Below are 20,090 nucleotides of genomic sequence, written 5' to 3'. Positions count from 1 at the left end.
CTTTCAGGCTCCTTTCCAGTCACTCACCCTCTAGCCAATCACCCTGTTCTGAAAAGAAAATTTTAAAAACAAAGTTTTTTTTTTCTTTTCTCATCTACTGCTCTACCCCAACACAATTATGTCTCCTTTCTGTCTCTTTCTTTCTTGTTGCTCTAGCAACCTGGCAATTTGTTGGATTAAAACACTGAGCTGCTTTTGGTTCTACTGAACCCCGAGGGAGAGGGGAACAGGACTTACTATTTTTCTATTTTTCTCAGTGACCCCCTTACTCTTCATCTTCTGAAATCCCCATCCATTCATCTCTCCCTCCCTCCACCCACCCACCCACCCACCTATCCATCCATCCATCCACCCATCCATCCATCCTTCCCTCCCTCCAGCTTTCATTGAATGTTTACTATGAGCCACAGGCCACCAGGAATCCCACCTCCACTGAAGTTTTAACAGGGAAGACAGACAAGTTAACAATTATGCTAAAATCAATACCTATTATAACGGAGAAGTACGGGACACCATGGGAGACTCGGCAGGAGTAGCTGGAAATGATTCTCAGTGGGAAGAGACATTAATGATGGAGACTCATAGGACAAATGTCAAGGAGTCGGTTAATTATTTCAGTAATATTTATTGAGCGCCTCAGGCTGGGCACAGGGGTAGCTGCTAGTGATTCAGACAGAGGTGAGCAGGGCAGACATGGGACTGGTCTCAGGGGGTGCACATCACTGTGGAGTTAGCCCAAGCTGGCCTGTGGCGGTGGGGTGATGTTCTAGGCAGGGGACTCATGCGTAATGGAGCAGAGGGAAGAGAGCACACGGTGAGTTAGAAACACTGAGAATTCCACATGACCGGGATATGAATGCCAGCCAGGAAAGAGGCCCCGATGACCTTGAAAGACAGAGCTGTGAGCAGGGGCTGCAGCCATCGCTTGGCTCTCAATCGCTGTGGAATGGTCATCGGATCCCTAATCAGAATCTTGAAAGAAGAGGAAATATTGAATGTAAGCGCCACATTTAATCACTCGCAAATAATCTCCTGTCTTTCATAAACAGAGCCATGATGAAAGTGACCTTTCACGATCAGCGGGGAGGGGGTGCTCAACAAAGTGAGGTAGGTGAGAACAAAACCCATCTACCTGGTGGCCATGTCACTGCTGGTGAGTCACAAGAGTGCGAACTTCAGATGTGAATTAAAGATTGCCGAGAGTGGCGGTATACTTGAAAACCAATTTCTCACATGTCCTGCTTTAGAACTAGAAGCCACGAGAATTGGGGGAGAAAAAAGGTCTTTCTTTTTGATATACTAACGTCTTCCCAAATAATTTTAAGGTGAATTATTTATTAGTTTCCATTCGAATTGTTGACCTTTAGATGAAGGTGACTTGATAGGCACTTCATGCACATATTCCCCAGGGTTCTTTCAGTGCTGTGAAGTGTGACGCACCCCAGCTGCCGGCTGATTCAGTTTTGGCCATAACATGTCCATACAGTGTATTTAACTCTTTGCAATTAATATTTGAGAAAATCTATTCACCTTGTAAGCGAGTTCTGTATAATTTCACCTAAAGTGAAAGCTCTCTGAAAACCCAAATCTCCCGTGGGTGCTAATTCACACAACATTCTGGAAATGTGAAATCCTAAATGCTCGCTGACGGCAAATCAGTGCTTATAGCTGGAGGATTAATAGCCACTTGAAATGCTGTACTTCTCTCACCATTTACCGCCTTTTTTTTGGATTTAGAATACATTTCGAGGGGCTGATTTTCTTCCCAGGGATGGATAGCTCTAAGCTACTTACCTTCAGATGAGAAATACATTCTATCAAAAAGCTATTTAAGGAACACATCCGATCGATGGCAAAGGATGTGTTCTGCGTGATTCCACCTGCATTGTGTCTGTCATCTTGCGTTTTACTGAGTCCTCTTGCCAGCAGGGCTGGAGACACACGTGAGTTCTGGGCACATGATTTGGGGCCCTCCGCAGCCTGCTGCCTGGTAACCAGGCTGTGAGCACTTTTGGCTTCGGAATTTCAGTGGAGGCTGCTGCGCGCACCTGCCACAGGACTGCTCATCAGACAGCATCCGTCAGGAGTGAGGCTGTGCGGTACCTTGTGATTTCTACTCTGGGATCTGATGGCTTCACGGGCAGTGGGACCTTCCACCTGTATTTCCCCAGCTGTGTAAGGGGACCTGCGGAAGTCTGAGTTAACTGACAACACGATTCGACTTTATTCCAGGGTTATTTATGAAATAGGATCCTGGACCAACACCCCTCCCAGTCCAGCTCTGCTCAGCAGTGGCTCCTGGTTATTTAACCTGATGACAGATAACAGCTCCCGCGACCCCGGGTGCCTGATTAGTTAATCTCCCCAACAATCAGATTCAGCCAAACCGATGGAAATGTGGATTTTGTAACATATGTAAACCTCAAACATATATGGCTTTAAGATGTGCCAGTGCTCTGGGAGAATGACAGAAGGAGGAAGAAAACAGAGAAGCCTGTGAATTTTTGTGGAAAAATGCCTGCTGTGCAGCTTAATCAAGATTAACGTCATTTGTGTGAATTCAGCAAATAAGTAGGGGGTTATTTAGCCTTTGAGGGCCGGCCAAGCTCATCACCATTTGTAATAAGAGTTCCAGGTGAGATTCAAACAGGAGGCTTACAGACCAACTTTCTGAACACAACTGGCCTCTGTAACTTAGTGTCTTTGGTGGATATCTTTTCTAACAGGAAAGAAAACTCCTCAAATTAACAATCAAAAACATTGTTTAGTGGAGCTGCTGGCAAAAAGGGTTTTCATCATAGTATCATCTCCCTGGACAAAGGACATACTCAGACTTCTGATTTCAGTTTCATCCATTTTCCCCTTTACTAAGTGATGTGCTGTTGGTGTGGCTGACCCTCTGGGAACCACAGCTGGGAACCAGGAGTTTCCAAACTGAAACTGATGAAGGGATGAATTCTTCTGAGACCTCAGAATTCAAAGGAGTCACAGGTTGACCATTAGAAATAAAATGACAAATGGATAACTTTTCCGTAAAGAGCATATTGTGTCAATTTATTATAGAATGCAGTTAAAAAAAATACTTTGAGGTTAGCCTCTCCAGTTTAAAAGCACTTAACTAGGAACACTTGAACAGCTAGGCAATGGTCTCTCCCTCACCTGCCCCCAGCCCCACCAAGTACTGTAAACAGGGTTTTGAGAACATTCAGTCAATTTCTTGATATGAACAATCAAACATATTTGCTTCTTAAAGAAAACCACCTCCCACATTTCCAAAGCATGCACTGTTACTTGACATTCGGTATTTCAAAATGACAAACCTTGTTATGGTATCGTAAGGCCAAAATATAACACCTATTTACCAGACATACACGTTACAACTAGAAAAAAAATTACAAACGTTAACCTAGTGTAACAATTCCATCAGGAATTAATGGGGAAAGGCACTGCATCCTTCTCATAACCTTTACACAATCTACTATCCACTTCACATGCTTCGAATTCAAGTCCTGCCCAACATTTGAAAGGCGTTTCTACAACATACAATTCACAACATACAAGTAGGTTAATATATCTTACACTAGCCTCCACTGATGTATTCCTCACCCGAGTGCACAACAGGTGTGAATGTATTCTATCAGCTTTATTTACAAGTTTATCTTGATGTTTTAGTGGGATTAAAAAAAAATCAATGAATCTCAACTGGCAGTTCCCCAAAAAAGGTTTTTGGCTATGATTCATGTAACCCCCCACATAAAAGAAATAAATGAAACCAATTTATTGTCTAACCTAAAACACCTAAACTAAAACTTCTCACCCACTAAAAGTTGGCAGTGGAACTGCTGTCTCCGAATTTTATAAGCAAAACGCTACATAGGAATTGCAGATCGACTTCTTTTGCAAAAGCACAAGTCCATGTTGCATCGGATAGGATGCCGAGTGGATGTATTCCAGGTGGAATCCCACGTGTGTGCGCTGTTGCAGAGACAGTCACGAATCTGGAAAGGTGACAGACTTTTCAAATGCTTTCCTATCTTCCCAAAAGATGTGAAACAACAATGGCATAACTCTATATACGAACAAAGGTTAGCTCTGAAAATCAGTAATATACATGCACAAACATTAGGACATGACAGGGAAGAAATGAAACGCTACAATTTCCACGTTGCACTGTTGTTTTCACAACCCTTCTGCACTAGACACCTCGTGGCCCCACGCAGTGCCTTTCTCTACCAGGAGAGAGCATCTACATCATAGGCTGGTTAGAAACAGAAGGCTCTCCCCGGACCCATTGATCAACCTGCCCCTGGCAAAAACAGAACCTACCAGAAAATAACAAGTACAGAACACTATCGTTATCGGTTTTCTCGAGACGTTCCCGAATGTCCTTGTGCGATCACCCCAAACTCAGTGATTGGCTCAGGAAAATTCCCGGGAGCCATGAACATTGACAGATACACAGCGTCGGAACCAGAAGACTAAGCCTCGGTTCTCTTCTGAGCAACGTGAGCTGCAATTTCTGCCACAGCGATCACGGCTGCTGCCTCCAAAGCTGTGACCAGCCACTTCCACAGTAAAAGATTCCTTCCCGTGAGTGTGACTTGGAATACCTCTTCGTCCGGGGGCCAGTTCAGCTTAAGTGGATGGGCGTGTACTCCGGCCTCCTGGTCTGGATAATTTTGGGTTTGGGTCTCTTCATTCTTTCCATCTCGTCTTCCTCCTCGTTCTCCTGATCGCTCTCACACACGTGGACCACCACGCTGGGAGTGGTGTCGGTCGCGGCGTGCAATTCATACTTTTCCCCTAGGGAAAGGAAAGAACTGCAGGGTAACTCAGGCACGGACCTGAGGGCCAAAGAGCAAGAGCGGGTGGACGCGCATGGAGGGGTCTGCTCGACCGAGCTTCCATGGGCATCCAGTGGGGACTGAGGGACACAGCCGGACACACTCTGGACTGGTGTTTCTTTGGTGGCTTATTGTATATCTCACCATACAAATAACTCTGCTTTCAATCAAACACTCAGAGTCCCAGCACATGAAAGGTATGGAAGGAATGTAAATTATACTTAGCATGTCCACCAGGCCCGCTGGTGGTACCAGGGGCATCCATTTGTGAAAAGACGTTGCACAAATAAAGGCATGAAGAAAGGACATCTTGAGCCTCCTTCCCCAGCTCCAGCTGCAGTGCGCCGCCCACACCAGGGACAGGAAGCACGGGAGACGCGGTGCTGGTTGAAGCAGGCGCTCCGAAAACATTGCTGAGCACAGCATCCTTTTCATACAACTATCAACCCCCTGGAACCAGGAGTGTCCTGCTGTTCTATGTCAGCTTGAGTTTTACCAGGTTCGGTCAAGATACTTTGATTCATAAAAAAGGTGTGGCTCCTTCTCTACTCCACACACAAGACTGGAATGTTATTTTAACTGCATTTGAGAGGGTTAAAGAGCCTCAGCATTCTTGAGGGGGGAGGATTAAGATGGAGGGTCAGACAGACCACTCAAAATGTTGGTCAGAATACCCTTTACAAATTCTTATCTACCCGCCAGTGAGTCACAACCCAGAAAACATGGGTGTATGATCATATTTGCAAAATCTTGGCCATCTTGCTGGCTGAAAAGCACAGCTGAATATGAAAAAACTCAAACTCATTGTTAAGGAAACTAAGGGCAAAATGATCTCATTATGTCTATTTTCTATAAAGGCTTCTCAAACAAGACCTCTGTAAAGAAGTGGCAGATTCTAGAGTGAAGAATGTTCATTAGTAGAACAGAATGTCCTGCCTCGGGGCAGTCTGACACCTCTCCCCAGGTGGAGCTCTCCGTCCTCCCTTCTCTAACATCCCAGCAGATTCCAACCCTGGGCTTTGCTAATGCACCTTGGCCCGGAGCTGCTGGGAGGAGCACCAGCCATTTCCACCTTGACCTTCAGGCCACGATTAGCAGGAAGTAATGTGATCCTTGCTTTCTACCACAGAGGGAATTTCCGTCAGAGCGATATTTTCAGAAATGTAATCTTTTCCAAGGGAAACGGCTGATGGTCCAAGAAAATAAAATCTCAACTCAAAGGAACATCAGATTGCTGGTCAAGGAGAAAGCTGATGGCCTCAGTGTTTACTGGATTTGCTCCACAGATAGGGCAGAAGAGGGGCTCAAACCTCTTTGCCCCAAGATCCCCACGGCACCTCCTGTTTAACCAAACCCTGTCAGATGGGACAGAAACCGCCAAATTTTATTGTTTCTAGAAAACATGCTTTGAGGAATGCTGATAAGCCAGGCACTGTATGAAGTGTTTTTTACATGGTGAGCTCATTTACCACTCAGAACTCCACCGAGTAATACCCATCTTCTGGATGGGAAGCCTGAGGCCAGAGTATCTTTCTTCCTAAGTGCTCACACCTTTGTCCCTTCAGAGGACCAGAACCTCTTCTTTCCCTCCCTCCACCCCCTGGGAAAGCTCAGCAGGGACGCACCCCTCCCTCTGGGGCTCTGCATGACTGGGGATCTTTTTCCACTCTGATCTATGGTCCTCCATTCCCTCACACATTCAAAAGGGTAGGTGAGAATCAGATCAATGGATGAAATTATCTTGGCTAAAAATAAAATTTCTAAAAGAGGGGAAGGCCTGATTTCCCTTCCCAAAGTTCAATAGCCCATCCCCACTTGGAGCAACAAGAAGTGAGGCTAGGTCTTGAGTCACCCGCACAGGCTGTACCCAGTGGGTGAGGGGATGGATTCACATGATGTGGTCATGGTACTTGGTCCCTAAGACCAACTCGCATGCCTTCTTAAGGGATGAGGCCAGAGGCAGGCGTGCACACTCCCAGCATGGGTTACTTGGATTCAGAAGAAAGCAAATAGGGATGATTCACAACACGCTGGCACCAATCACATGAGAGGTCAAAAGAGCAATGGGGATAGGACTGCTCCCGCTGCAGGCGAGTCTCTGTGCCTTTAGCACCATCTCTGCACGTCACCTTATCCCCTCCCCACCTGAGAGCACTGCTTACCTGGCCCCAGCTTGGAGATAGCATATAAAAGATCATAATTTATGACAGGAGTAGCATCTTCCACTTGTTTCCAGCCAACCGGCGGAGAGGCGGGAGGAGAGATCAGAAACTGCTTGTCTGGATTCGGTGGGGCCAGGTGTGAACTTCCTATGTGCAAAGTCTGGGGGGAGAGAGAAATACAGGTGGATGTTTCTCAAGGGCAGAACTGGAGCAATGCAGCAGCACTTAATGACAGCTTACAGAAGACAGATGTGAAGGGCAGACCCGCGTGCAGACAGCAGAACAGGTGCCCGAGGATGAATCACAGTGAGGTTTATAAGGGGAGGGGAAAGGGAACTCAGATTATGGTGCAGACATGATAAGAGCCCCCTCCCAGGACTGGGTCTCCCAGGCACAGGGACTGCAAGTAATTATGCTTGACCTAGACTGATGGAAATGAACAGAGATAATTTTGGTATAAATGAAAAAAATAAAGCACGGTTGCTGAGGTCAGAAGAGATCTCAAAATCAACTGCTTCCAGCTCCTCATATCACAGAAGCTCAAAAAGGCTAAGCCATTTCTAAGATGATACAGATTTTCAGGGAGGCAAAGTAGGGATGGGGACGCAGGACTCCTGCCCACTACAGTCTCAGGCTCCCACTGGGGCTCTGAGTCAGATGCCAGAAGTGACGAAGGAAAAAGAAATCCACCTTCCAGGTTACATATTTAAAAGAATAATGATAAGGAACAAAAACCCAAGATCCTAGTTTAGGCTTAAACATTATACCAGTGATTAGAGGGCTGTTTGGAAAGATCCTACATTAGAACCTTACGAGTTTTTACCAGGGGAAAGGGGGTGGGAAGGGATACATTTGGGAGTGCAAGATTTGCAAATATTGACTACTATATATAAAAATAGATAAAAAACAAATTTCTTCTGTATAGCACAGGGAGTTATATTCCATATCTTGTAATAACCTTTAATGAAAAATAATATGAAATCAAATATGTTTCTATCTATGTGTGACTAGGACATTATGCCGTACAGCAGAAATTGACACATTGTAACTGACTATATTTCAATTGAAAAAAAAGAATCTTAACAATTTGGATTTTCTTTGTTCCTTAATATTTTCCCCCATAAAAATTTCACAGTGAACATGTATTTACTTTAATAAACCAGAAAAAGTCGTGGAGGGACTAAGTAAGTGTTTACACGGAACCCTACCAAACACAGGAAGCAGCTTACTCTTAACCAAGGATCCAAGGTCAAAGCCTGCACCTCGGACTCACCACCAGGGGGCAGGGCATCCCGGCTCTCATTTACCCTGGGAGGGCGGGCAAGTTCGCCTTCCCACAAGGTCAGGAAGCCCCTCTAAAGAGTCTGTCTTTTCCCATAATGGCCTGGGGAACTCAGGACCCCAGTGGGGGTCTCTTTAACCAGGGGGAAGCGTTCAAGAAGTCCCTTCCTCTCCCCCTGCTAACCTGTTGGACTCCTGTCACATCGTCAAATGGAACTTCGTGAGCTGCCTAGAAGGTGGGCGGCCCAGCATCAAAGGGGTAAGGGGCACGGGCTAGGGGACAGCTGGAAGGGTGATGAGCAGGAGAGAAAGCAAACCCGCCCACAAGCCCACGGGGAGTGCCCTGGGGCCGGACCCCCACCTACCAGAAGGATTTCTTAGCATTTACCACCTGTATGGTGAACCCATTTTTTCTTTTCAGGCTGGGTCTGGCAGCCTCGGGCTGATGTGCAGGCCGGCCTGGCAGAGACCAGCTCTCCGCAGTGAGTGGGCTGCTGGGAACCTGCACAGAGCCGGGACTGCTCCCGTCCTCTCTCGATCTGGAAGGTGGCATTAGCCCAAACTAAACCTTGAACAAATTCCCGCACACCTGCTGGGTGGTCTTAGGGTTCTAGGGTAGCCACGCCCACAACCCTGCCCTCTACCACCTTCCTGAGTCAGGAAGGCTCGGGGCGATCACTACTAAACTCAGGTCATTTCTGAGGTCACTTTCAAATACACCTGATGTCTTCTTAAAAATAGTTTGACTTGAATATTTTTGAGTATAAATGTTGCCTTTGTCGAGAGGAGTTCTTGCAGTTTTAAATCAACGTACACGTAATCGACGTATAAGCTACTTTTAAGGGTGGGAGGGAGAAGAGAGAAGCATGAGTATCAATGATGTCCACTCACCTGAGCAAAATATAACTTCATTTCCTTTCCAAGAAATTCAGTCTTATGTAGCTGGAGTCGGGCATCCGCTGCAGATAAGGGGTTGCTGAAGTTTATTCTGACTCGTTTGAAGCTCTTAAAATACTGAAAGGTGATATCCTTGTCATATGTCCTAAAGAGGGATTCAAATTTGGCCTGAAAAATAAATATAAAAGGAATTGAAATTTACCTGCAAATGACCCTTGACTAGATGACTTCATTACATCTCATATGGAAAATTAATTAATCATTTCAAGAACTAACTTCTTTCTTAGAGAAGACAGAGAACCTGCCTTTCTTCTTTGAGGAAACTGACTTTTCTGCCCTTTTAATTTAATATAGGTGATTTTATACAAAAGTAAGAATGTATGATTTACTAAATTCATTTAATCAGCTGAACAATGATCAATACTTAAACACTTCTTACAGTCACAGAAACATTCTTTTTAAAGTAGAATGAACATTTTCCAAGCAGGTCCAGTTTGGTCATTGTCACCCAAATGGCCTGCCAGTTCCATGATTTTCCCCAGTCTAGTGAACTCCAGTCCCACCACTCAACTTAGGGCGCTGCCCTGTACATCAAATATTTCTTTAGGGCTTAAAAGCACTGGAGCTAATTTGAAAGAAAAAAAATTTTTTTTTTACTGAACTGGGAAACAATGATGTTAATAAAAAGCCTTATATTTCTTAAGGTAAAGGAAGCAGTTTTTAAAACATTCCCATGACTATCTTCCCGTTCAATCTGTTACGTTTTAACTCTCCAAAATAATACTGGTTTAAAACACGAACGTACTGCACCCAAACCCTTTTCTGCACGCTGGCTTTAACACATGTACAGACCTAGCTGGAGAGTTACAGGAACTAGTGAGCAAGACGGAACAGCAGGAGCTCTTAGAGCTGAGTTCTAAGAGAACTTTCTAAGACAATGCCTGAGTTCAATGACTGAAAGCTTAGAATCAGGAGAGAGTTCATTGGCTCCTGAGAAGAGCTCTGGGGAGCCCCCCTGGGCTAGGTCCTGGGTGGGGGTGTCAGTGGGGGGAGGCTGGGAGGCCACAGAAATCCTTCCAACCGGAGAGGGAGTTGATGGACAGTTGAAGCTTCTAGAAACAGGGTGCATGGACTTTTAGTCACCGTGTTTTCTGAGTCTTTTTCTCAGACTAGACACTCAGGATGGTGAGAGGCAGATGGGGGTGGCTGAGAGCCTGGGTGAGGCGGGGTGCCCTCTACACAGGGGACTAGTGAGAAGAGGAGGCCTGGGGCCCACCAGTTCTCTGGAGAACTATGGAGAACACAGCGCTTCTGCAGAGGGGAGAGAGGACTCAGCAAAAGAGGAGAATCTTGGAGAATATTCAGTGGGCAGGTCCTGCATTCCCTTCTGGCTGGTGTCTCTACCGGCAGGTTGTTCAGGGGAAGTGGGAACTACTCACAAACTTGCTCTCTTCCAATTCCCTGGCTTTTCTTTCCTTTAGGGAGATGTCTGTGCCTTTCCCAGGAGGGGTGTTGCAGAGGCAGAGAATGAGAAACCTGCGGTTTCCTCTGGAGGTACAGGCTTTTTATCCGCCTCTCTTGAGCACGGGCACGTTGCCGGCGCAAGGGTGTCTGCGCAGATTTGGAATTTCACGTGACCTCATCCATAGGCACTGTGGCCAACTGTTTAGTTTTGAAGTTATGATTCATAATTTGGGAGAGATGACTTTGATGAATATTTTTAGAATACAAGTCAGGGCTTAGGACCAAAACACAAGAGAACCCACATTATCTTGTTAATTTCATATTGCTAGCACGTTATTCTCTTATAAGATAATCTTATTTGTTCTAATAACTGATACCTAGTTATTATAGTTGTTGGATGGCATCTTGACTTAATGAAATAAATAAATTAGTGATTTTACACATATGAGGCTAAAATTAAATATATAGACTTTATAGAACTTTTATACATAGAACATACTCTAAGTAGTTCAAAAACTACAGTCCTGGCTCACAAGCATAGTACACAATTATAGAGTTAAATTTGAATTAAAAAAAAAAAAAAGAAAGAAATCTTCCCATGTCTCAATGAGGCTTTGGGTATAAAGATGAAATGTGATCACGGTCCCCCAAACAGAACACGCAGAATTCATTTATATGCAATATTGGTAAAGACCAATTAGATAGCTGCACGGCTACTGATAAAAACCTTACACTTTAATCAAATGAAGAAGAAAAGTATAGTAATTAAAATGACTAATTATATTAATTTACCACCAATGAGAGCTGCTTCCCAGGAGGTAAACTTATCTCACACTTAAGTTATTTATCCAGTTTTATTATTTGCTGTGGCTGCATTTTCTCCAACTAGACAAATCTGGAAACTCGAAGACAGGCTCTTGTAATTACTGCATACATTTAAATATCTTTCCACTATTTATTTCCTAAGATAAAATCAAATTATTCTGAACTCTAGATGTCAAAGTGAAACGTTTCTGTTCACTGTCAGAAAAGTCCTCCCTCCAAAAGGTTACTTACAAGCTACACCGAATGAAAAAAACACAATGCCAAACCCTGCCTTACTAATTGGTCAAGGGACGTGGACGTTTTTAAATATTGAGAGCTTTAAAAGTTCCTTCACAGTTAAACCTCAGGCAAAAACTTCTGATTTTTGACTCAAAGTATTCTGGATCTATTTCAAAACCCCAAAACCCACAATAGAGCCACATACCCCCCACCTCTCTCCCCCACAAATATTTCAGTTAATAGTCTCAATTAACATAATGCTGCAAAAATTCTCAAAAATCACATTATATAAGAAGCCTTACCCTGGTTTCACTTTCGCTGAAGATATCACTGTTTGCCACACAGGCAATCAGGGAACTAAAACTGTAGTTAAAGTTTCTAAAGTGCATCTTGCCTTCTTACAGTGAAAGCACTAGAGACTGAACTCAGTCAAGCCCCAAGTGAGGTTCCTTTACCAGAGGCTGTGGGTTCTTTCTCGAGCCAGCGCTTATAAAGCTCTGAGGTCCAGCCCCCTGGGGAAAAAAAAAAAAGCGCAGCTTCCAGAGCATCCTGTTTGGACACCAAATTCCTGAGTCAAGTCCTGCTTGCACTCCGGCAGACAGGGACAGAGTGTAAGTTTCTACTGGAAAGAGGTGACGTCAACACCTTAGTCATTTTCCCTATGCTAATTAACTTTGCTTGGGGAGGATGGAAAAAACAGCCAGGCTTGTTCTGCAGCTGCTTTATCTCCCCTGTCTTGCAGCATAGTTTCCACTGGTAGTAATTCCATTCAGCCACTCAGCCACCAGTCTCCGGGGCTGAATGGGACGACCCTTCTTAAGATGGAAAATGTTACAGAAGAAAAGGAGGAAGGTTGACAGCAGTAAATAGTAATTATCCTCCAGGGGAGTTTCAAGGCTGGGAGAAACCTGGAAACTGAAGTCTTGGCGAGTTGTTTGATCCCTGTCATTTCTGGAAAACTTCAGTCAAAATTTCACATATTGGGGTATTAGAGAAAACATTTTGAAATCTGTCATGGTCTATAAACTCTGTTTTTAAAGAAAAAACTGGAATTCATTTTGAAATAGGCCCTCCCCCCTTTTTTTCCTGATTGAACTTTATTGGATGAACGTACTAATTCCAACTTGTAGTCCACAGTGAGAATGTGGGAAGAGATTTTAGGGTTTTCGTTGGAAAACTTTATTATTGTAATTTGAGAACTAGGAATACGCAACACTTTGATCATTTTCTAATGGCTCCTGAATTCAGAAAAAGATACCAAAACATTTTAGAGAATCTAGACTCTGAAACTGAGAAAAGAAGCATTAAGAGGGTGTGTTGCTTAGAGATCTACAGACTGAAAGTTTTTTGTCTTTTAATAGGAAAGGAAGAGGAGGGAGGCTGTACCAGGGTGGTAAGGAGCACGTTCAGCATGCATGAGGTCCTGGGTTCAATCCCCAGTGCCTCCAAACAAATAAAGAAACCTAGTTACCGCCACTGCCCCCCAAAACCAACAAAAATAAACAAGTAAAGGGATTGTCTCAGTTCCTTTTAAAAAATAGGAAAGGAAGAATAAATGGAAAGCATGTACACTACAACTGAAAAGTTAGTTCAGCTGGCCTTTTTTTCAGGTGACATGTCTGGTCTTGGAGAAGCACAGTGGGATGGCAGGATGACAGTTCCTTCAGAAGGCTGCAACCCTGAACCTCCAAGTACTTTGCCAGTTTAGGTCCCTGTGGCAGTCTGGGTTCTGGATCCTCCTCACTCTCCCCAATTCCCCATTTTCACCTAAATGCAGTCACATTATTTATAAAAATGCTCTCTAGTCTAGGGGCACACAGGGATGCCTCTTAAGCTTCCAAAAGTTAAGTGGAATCCTGCCATTCACATTTAAAAATTAACTTCAAAGAATCATTAAAGTCAGCCAATAATAAAAGGAGTACATGCAATGAGGAAAAAGCAAAGCAGAGCATTTATCTCTCCATAAAAGGAAATGCAGAGTCCTCTTGGATGAGTGAGCATTGCTTAATCTCCTTGCACGGTGCCCTGCTGCCAACTGTAAGGTTATGTAAGAGACCAGGTATGGTGTTTGCTTTGCCAAATTACCTGTAACTCCCAACCCAAGAGATCTAAATGCATATGTTCTAAAAAAGTTTGGAACCCTGTGAAGAGTATGGTATGCATCAAGCACCGAGAGGAACTGGTCACATTGGTCATCGCTGGGTGATGGGGACTATGTGCTCGGATGTGCTGTGTTTTCAGTGCAGAGACTACAGCGTGTCCTGGGGGTCCTGGCAGACTTTGGTGGTGGCGTGGTGGCCCTGAGGGTATGGGAGGGGCTGGTGGGGGGCGGATCAGTGGGAAAGGGATGGGGAGACAGAAAACAGAGGAGAACTGCATTCCTCTCCTCCAGGGTGGTCCGGAACTTCTCTAAAGTACACTCCCTCCCTCTGCTCCAACCCTCCTCCCTCCTCTTCTCTCTCTCCTAGAGTCTGCGTCGCTAAACAGTTAAAAGGTGATCAGAGGAGGAAGAAGAGGCTAATTTCTTCTCCTCCTCCTCCTCTCCTTCTCCTCCTTCTGTTAAAACTCATGCCACTAAGCTCCAGCTCATTTGTGTGGGCAGATCTGGAACATTTCTGTTCATCTGAGACAACAGCGCTGAGCTCACCCAAATTTACAATCGTCGTTTCATTATACAAATGAATAAAAAAAAAAAAAGGAATAGTGAGGTATTTGAAGATGGTCCAACTATCTTTGCTTACAGAAATAAATAAGAAATGATAGCTCTTTCATTGGGCTGTCCAGGAAGCCTCCTCAAATATGTTAATTCTGTACCTGCCTTTGAATTGGCAGTCAGCTCCATCTGAATCATATTTAGTGACCTTGAGTGCTTCTATTTCTAGATCAGGAAAAGGGGCTCAAAATGGTGGCTGGCTGTAGGGAGGCTGGATTGGATGCTGGCAAAACTCACTGGGTCACGAAGTGTACCTGAGCTCTGGCCCAGAGGGGAAGGCGCCTTGGGTCCGCCAACACTGGCTTCCGCGTCCAGGGCATGCGCAGTGCAGAGCAGATCCGAGCTTTCACAGTGGGTCACCCTGAATAGCATGGCCCATTCGTGGTGCCCCAACACCCCGGCTGCCCAAGGGGACAGACTCCTGTCCCTGAACCCAGAGGTACTTCCCTGCATCTGCTGATCTGACAGTTATTAGGGACGTCCACTCTTCGACTGTACGTCTATTATACACGAACTTGGATTTCTAAACGTCCTATGGAAAAGAATTCACTTTGTAAATAGCAATTTTCCCCACTGAGAATAAAAACTATTCCAAAGCAAGAATTTAAAAGTTGACTTTCCTATTTGCAGACCCCTCTTGATTTCTTGTTTGCTTGTCTGATGTAGATGATTTGAAGCAAGCAGCACCCACAGCAACGTCTCATTAGAGCTCTTGAAAAGCACACTGAAAAACTGAACTTTTTAAAATCGTAAAACTGAAACCAGAAGTTAAAGAAGAAATGAAACGCTTTAGTCCACTGAAAGCTTTAGATGTTTTGCATTTCTTCCATTCACTCCATAAAAATCTTAAACGAATCTTTTAACCTGCAGTTGCCTCCTCTGGCTTCAAGCAGTTGGAACATTTTCATTAAGAAGTTTCTATTTTCAGTGAGGAAAAACTGAGGTTTATGTTGAAATCCATCATTCCCATTACAGCACTCCTAAAGCACAGTGAACATGACCTCAGCACGCCCATTATAAACCCCAAGGAGTTTACGATGCCGCCAAGAATGTGCCACCGTGGAACCTTCCAAAGAATGAGCAGGGAGAGAAACTGAGTTTTGACTCTGCTCTGAACATGAAAGCAGAGTAAAGAATGAGGACATTTGCAAAGGATCTCCTGGGAGGGAACAGGACACACCTGATTGAGATCAAAGGTCCCAGGGTGTTTATCTTGCATGCCGATGAAACTTGTGTTTTAGGGGAGCTTTAGCTTCCGAGATAAGGGAGTAGCTTTACTGTTACTTAATATTCGTAGCCCTTCCCTCTAGCATTGTCCCCCCAACCTACCTTACTGTACAAAAGAAACACACAGGGGCCTCTCTCACGTCTTTATCACTTCCCAGTCTAAAAGGTGCTATTAACTCAGGGGACTGCTCTTGTCCTCAACTTGTAAATGGAGTTAGCATCAAATCCAGAGTTGTGGTGAGGACGGAACAACCTGATGCAGGCAGTGTGCCCAGTATCGGGCCTGGAACACAATCAGGGGTTGACGCGTGTTAGTTGCATTTTTAATTCCCAGTTCGTAGATAACGATACTGAGGTTCAGAGGGGCACACAGTCTAGAGGAGAGCCGGGACTCACCCAGGTGCTTTGGTTGCAGATTCTATTCTTGTTCCATGGAATTATACCCCCCTCGCAGCAGTGCCCCTTGGTATTTCCCCATCAGCATCCTCTCAGTCCCTCTGCAGTCTTGGGTGTCTTCCTCTCCTATGTGCCCTGCTGGTCCATGGAGAGTCCTGGAGGGTCCGTGTACCACCCTCACCCTGCATTCCTGCACACTGCTTCAAGCAGCCTTCTGCAACCACAATACCTTTCTAACTGACCTCACCATGGCCAATTTCTTATTTCCAAAACAGTGTGTAATTCCCACAACATAAAACTTCCCAAAGCCGAGCTCAATCACATTTCTCTTCTGCTATAAAAACTGGTGGCTTCTCATGCTCCTTAGGTTAAAGGTGAAGATTTTCACTTGATATTCATCCATTCATCCATCCATGCATCCATCCATCCATCTGTCCATCCATGCATCCAAGCATCCATTTGTTCTTTCACCCAAACACGGTTCCAGGTGTTAGAGGTGAAAGGTGAAGATAGACAAAAACTCTCTGCCTTTATGGAGCTTACATTCTAGATAGGGAAAAAGAAAACAAAAAGAAACAAGCTAGGTTGGTAAAATATATAGCGTGTTTAGATAGTGATAGTGCTGGGAATAAGGCAGAAAGGAGGGAAAGGAAAAGTTGGGAAAAGAAGATGCTAAAAGACTGACTAGCCAGGAAAGGTGTCCTGAGAAGATGACATGTGGGTGCATCAAGATTTGAAGGAAGTAGGGAGAGAACTGTGAGATGCTGGGAACAGCATTCCAAGTCCAGGAACAGAAGGCACAAAGGCACCTGGCACATTCCAGGCCCAGGAGGCTTAGGTTGGCTGCAGAGGAGGGACATGGAGAAAGAGGTTGGGAATGAGGCCACGTGAGACCTTTAGCCACTGCAAGGACGCTGGCCTCCGTGCCGACTATCAGAGGGTTTTGAGCAGAGGAGCATGAATTGACGCCCATGCAACAGAACCACTCCAGTGTTACTCAGTGGGTGCTGGCCACCTTCTGGGGTGCACTTCTTCTGTCCTTGCTGCACGGGGGCTCACAGGGTGTCCGGGCACAGGACTGCACCATCAGCTCCAGACTCTGAGGTCCCATCCCACGGACACTCCCAGAGGCCTTGTAAGTCTCCTTAGGGGTCTATGATGAGGGTCTCGACCATCCTTTGTCATTTGGGCAGAGTGAGTTCAGTTGAACATATGCTCGCCTCGCCTTTTTAAAATGCCTATTTTTAGGGTATGTTTTTATAAGGTGCATCATGTGGAGTAGAATTAGTATAGAATTTACAAACAAAATGCTTTTGCCAGCAGATGCGCTCAAAATCGTTTATCCAAGAGGTTCGTAGTCAAAAGAAAGGCCTATTGTCCAAGCAGTAGTGATTAAGTTCCCAGACTTCTGTTTCTTCCTGATGATCACGTGTAAATAAAAGAACAGGAAAATCTTCTTCTTCTTGCTCTCTAAAGGCATTCCTATTTTGGTTCACCCTTAGGGGTAATCAGGAGAGCCAGATTTGGGCTCAGGAAGTTAATTTGGGGGGGGAGGTGATTAGGTTATTTATTTATTTATGTATTTTAATGGAGGTACTAGGGATCGAACTCTGGACCTCGTGCATGCTAACCAGGCACTGTACCACTGAGCTGGACCCTCCCCTCTATGAATTCTAAATCTAAACTGAGAAAACCATCTTTAATGAAAACCACCTTTTTGTTTAATAACCATTAATCTTCTGAATCTGTAGGATAACACAGAAGAGATGATACTGATACTAAACTTCAGCCTGGGTCATATCCGATGCTTTGGAAAAAAATGGAAAAGCCTGAAATGTTGTTTGATACTTGGCACAGATTAGTACAATATAGTACACACATAATTTGTATTTCTGTGATAACACAGAACTTCCTATTATTTAAATAAAATTTTTAAAAGGTGGCTTATTAATGCCAGTGTCAAAAATACTGGATGCAATGGTGAAAACCCTAAACACATATTTTAGCGGATTGGCAATCATGCTCTGTTAAAGCTTACGGTGGAAATAAAGAAAAAATGCAATCACCCTCCCCCCCTCCAAAAAAAAAAAAGAAAGAAAAGACAGAAAGTAAAATAAAATAAAATAAAATAACCAACTGATTAGGGGGAGAGTAGAGGTGAAGACTGTGTTCAAATTTATCCCTTACAAGAGAGGTCACAGTTCATACAAGATTTCATCTTGTTTGTTAAATTCCATGTGCACTTGAAATCCCATTAACTCTTTTTTCCTTATTACCTCAATCTTTCCTTAGTACATGAAGGTTAACCACCCCTCTGTAACTTCTTGGAAACTCACCACTTGCAATGCTTAAGATGGAGAAATAGCCATAGGCAAATCAAAACTATACTTAATGACTTGGAGACCGGCAGCCCCGGATTAAGGGAGGTAACATTTATTTAGAGACGACTGGGGCCAAAGCCACCCTAATTAATCATTCCTTATTTGCTCTCTTTAGTCAATTCCTTTCCTGACCTCACTTTAATTACTGATTTTCATCTGTGCTCCAAAGCTGTTCTCAAGCCGGAGCACAGTCCTGCAGTGACAAAAACCTGGGCAAGATCAGTCACGCAGGAGTGGGCCAGTGACAGGATGCTCTGTGGTCACTGGTCACAAGAACCTGGTTACCTTCCACTCCAGCTCGAAACAGATTTCAGTCCTAGACTGATTCATTCCCACCAAGTAAATCCCCTTCATTCAAAGGATGAGTTTGACACTATAGTGTTAATGCTGACAAAAAGCTTTGTTCTTTCGGTTCCATATTCCATACTCATCTCGGAAGAACTGACCCTATGAAATCCTGGTTGCTGTGTGTGCTGCCAGGAGGCAGAGGCCGGGTCTCATTCTGGTAGGTTCTCCCGAGGAACCCGACACAGTGCCAAGGACACGCACACACCCCATGGATCTCCGGTGCGTGACTGGCTGAACCAGAGTTGAAGATCCAATAAGAGAAAGGGGAGAGGGGGTTGGTTATAGCTCAGTGGTAGAGCATCTGTTTAGCATGCGCGAGGACCTGGGTTCAATCCCCAGTGCCTCCATTAAAAAGAAATTAAAAAACAAACAGGTAAATAAATAAATCTAATCCCCCCCCACAAAAAGCTTAAAAAAAAAAAAAAAGAGGACGGGGAAAAGAATGAGGCCAAATCTAAACTGTAAATCTTTAACACCAGATACAAAACACAGGTTTCAGTAACTTAGCTACACTGAGTTTGTATCCATACCCAGTTTTAAATCTCGGGATCTCAGCTCAGAAATCATTTTTTGCCAAATGTAAGAGAAGAGAAAAGTGTGTTATGTGTTCTTACCTACTCTTTCTGTCACTACCCACGGGCCTGATTTCCATGTCTGCAGTAGAGAAGTTACCGACTGGACCACAGGGTTCGCTGGCTTTTCACACCTATAATGCCTTCTTCGTGGATTGTTTAAAAGTCTGATAACAAGTCACGGGAGAAAGTATAACCTGTCGCCTCCGTGTGGGTAAGACAGTGATTCAGAACAGGTGTAACGAGCAGTAAACTAAACAGAACAAAGACGATACCACTACAACTTGAATATTAACAGTCACCATGAAAGACAAGAACAATCATGCCGACTTTGTTCATTAGGAAAATTGGGGCGTTCGTGTCAAGTGACTTAAAACTCGCACATGCATCTTAGCAGCAGAGCATCTGAGAAGGAAGAGCTGCCTTCTTTCCATCAATCAGGTCTAGAATGGCAGGTTAGTTTACTGGCTGTGAACTGGCAGTGCCCCCAAGATTAAAAAAAAATTAGTTGCCAATATTTAAAAGTTGGGGGTTCACACAGAAATAGAATTTCTAGCTTCTTTGGGATTTTAAAAAAAAAGAAAAAGAAAAAAAGGAAGATGTGGCCATTTGGGCCTGGAGGCCCATGTGGCTAAGTCCATGTTCTTCAAATACCCCATCACTCCCGACCCCAAAGGCATCTGAGGTTTTGGTCTCTGGCTTAATTTAGTAAGTCATCAAAAACAGATTAGCTCCCTGCTATGAGCCAGACACTGAGAGGC

The 20,090-nt window shown here is 44.3% G+C and overlaps 1 protein-coding gene across 2 annotated transcripts in view; it reads right to left on the bottom strand.

The window, feature by feature from the left end:
- Window positions 1–3,026: 3,026 nt before the first annotated feature.
- Window positions 3,027–20,090, bottom strand: part of RCAN1 (regulator of calcineurin 1) — a 90,470-nt gene continuing 73,406 nt past the window's right edge. The window contains exons 1-4 of one of the 2 annotated variants that reach the window (XM_010956529.3): window positions 11,995–12,275; window positions 9,179–9,352; window positions 7,007–7,166; window positions 3,027–4,803 (exon numbers count right to left, since the gene is read on the bottom strand). In XM_010956529.3, coding sequence (XP_010954831.1) covers window positions 4,631–4,803; window positions 7,007–7,166; window positions 9,179–9,352; window positions 11,995–12,081 — 594 coding nt within the window. In that variant the 5' untranslated portion in view covers window positions 12,082–12,275 and the 3' untranslated portion in view covers window positions 3,027–4,630. Of the gene's footprint in view, window positions 4,804–7,006; window positions 7,167–9,178; window positions 9,353–11,994; window positions 12,276–20,090 lie in introns of those variants that run through there. The other variant, XM_074359308.1, reaches the window with a different exon arrangement.

The sequence above is a fragment of the Camelus bactrianus genome, chromosome 1 (genome assembly GCF_048773025.1).
Source record: "Camelus bactrianus isolate YW-2024 breed Bactrian camel chromosome 1, ASM4877302v1, whole genome shotgun sequence".
NCBI classification, from domain to species: domain Eukaryota; kingdom Metazoa; phylum Chordata; class Mammalia; order Artiodactyla; family Camelidae; genus Camelus; species Camelus bactrianus.
Note: the sequence above shows the minus strand (reverse complement) of the source record. Positions and strands in the feature narration are given on the sequence as shown.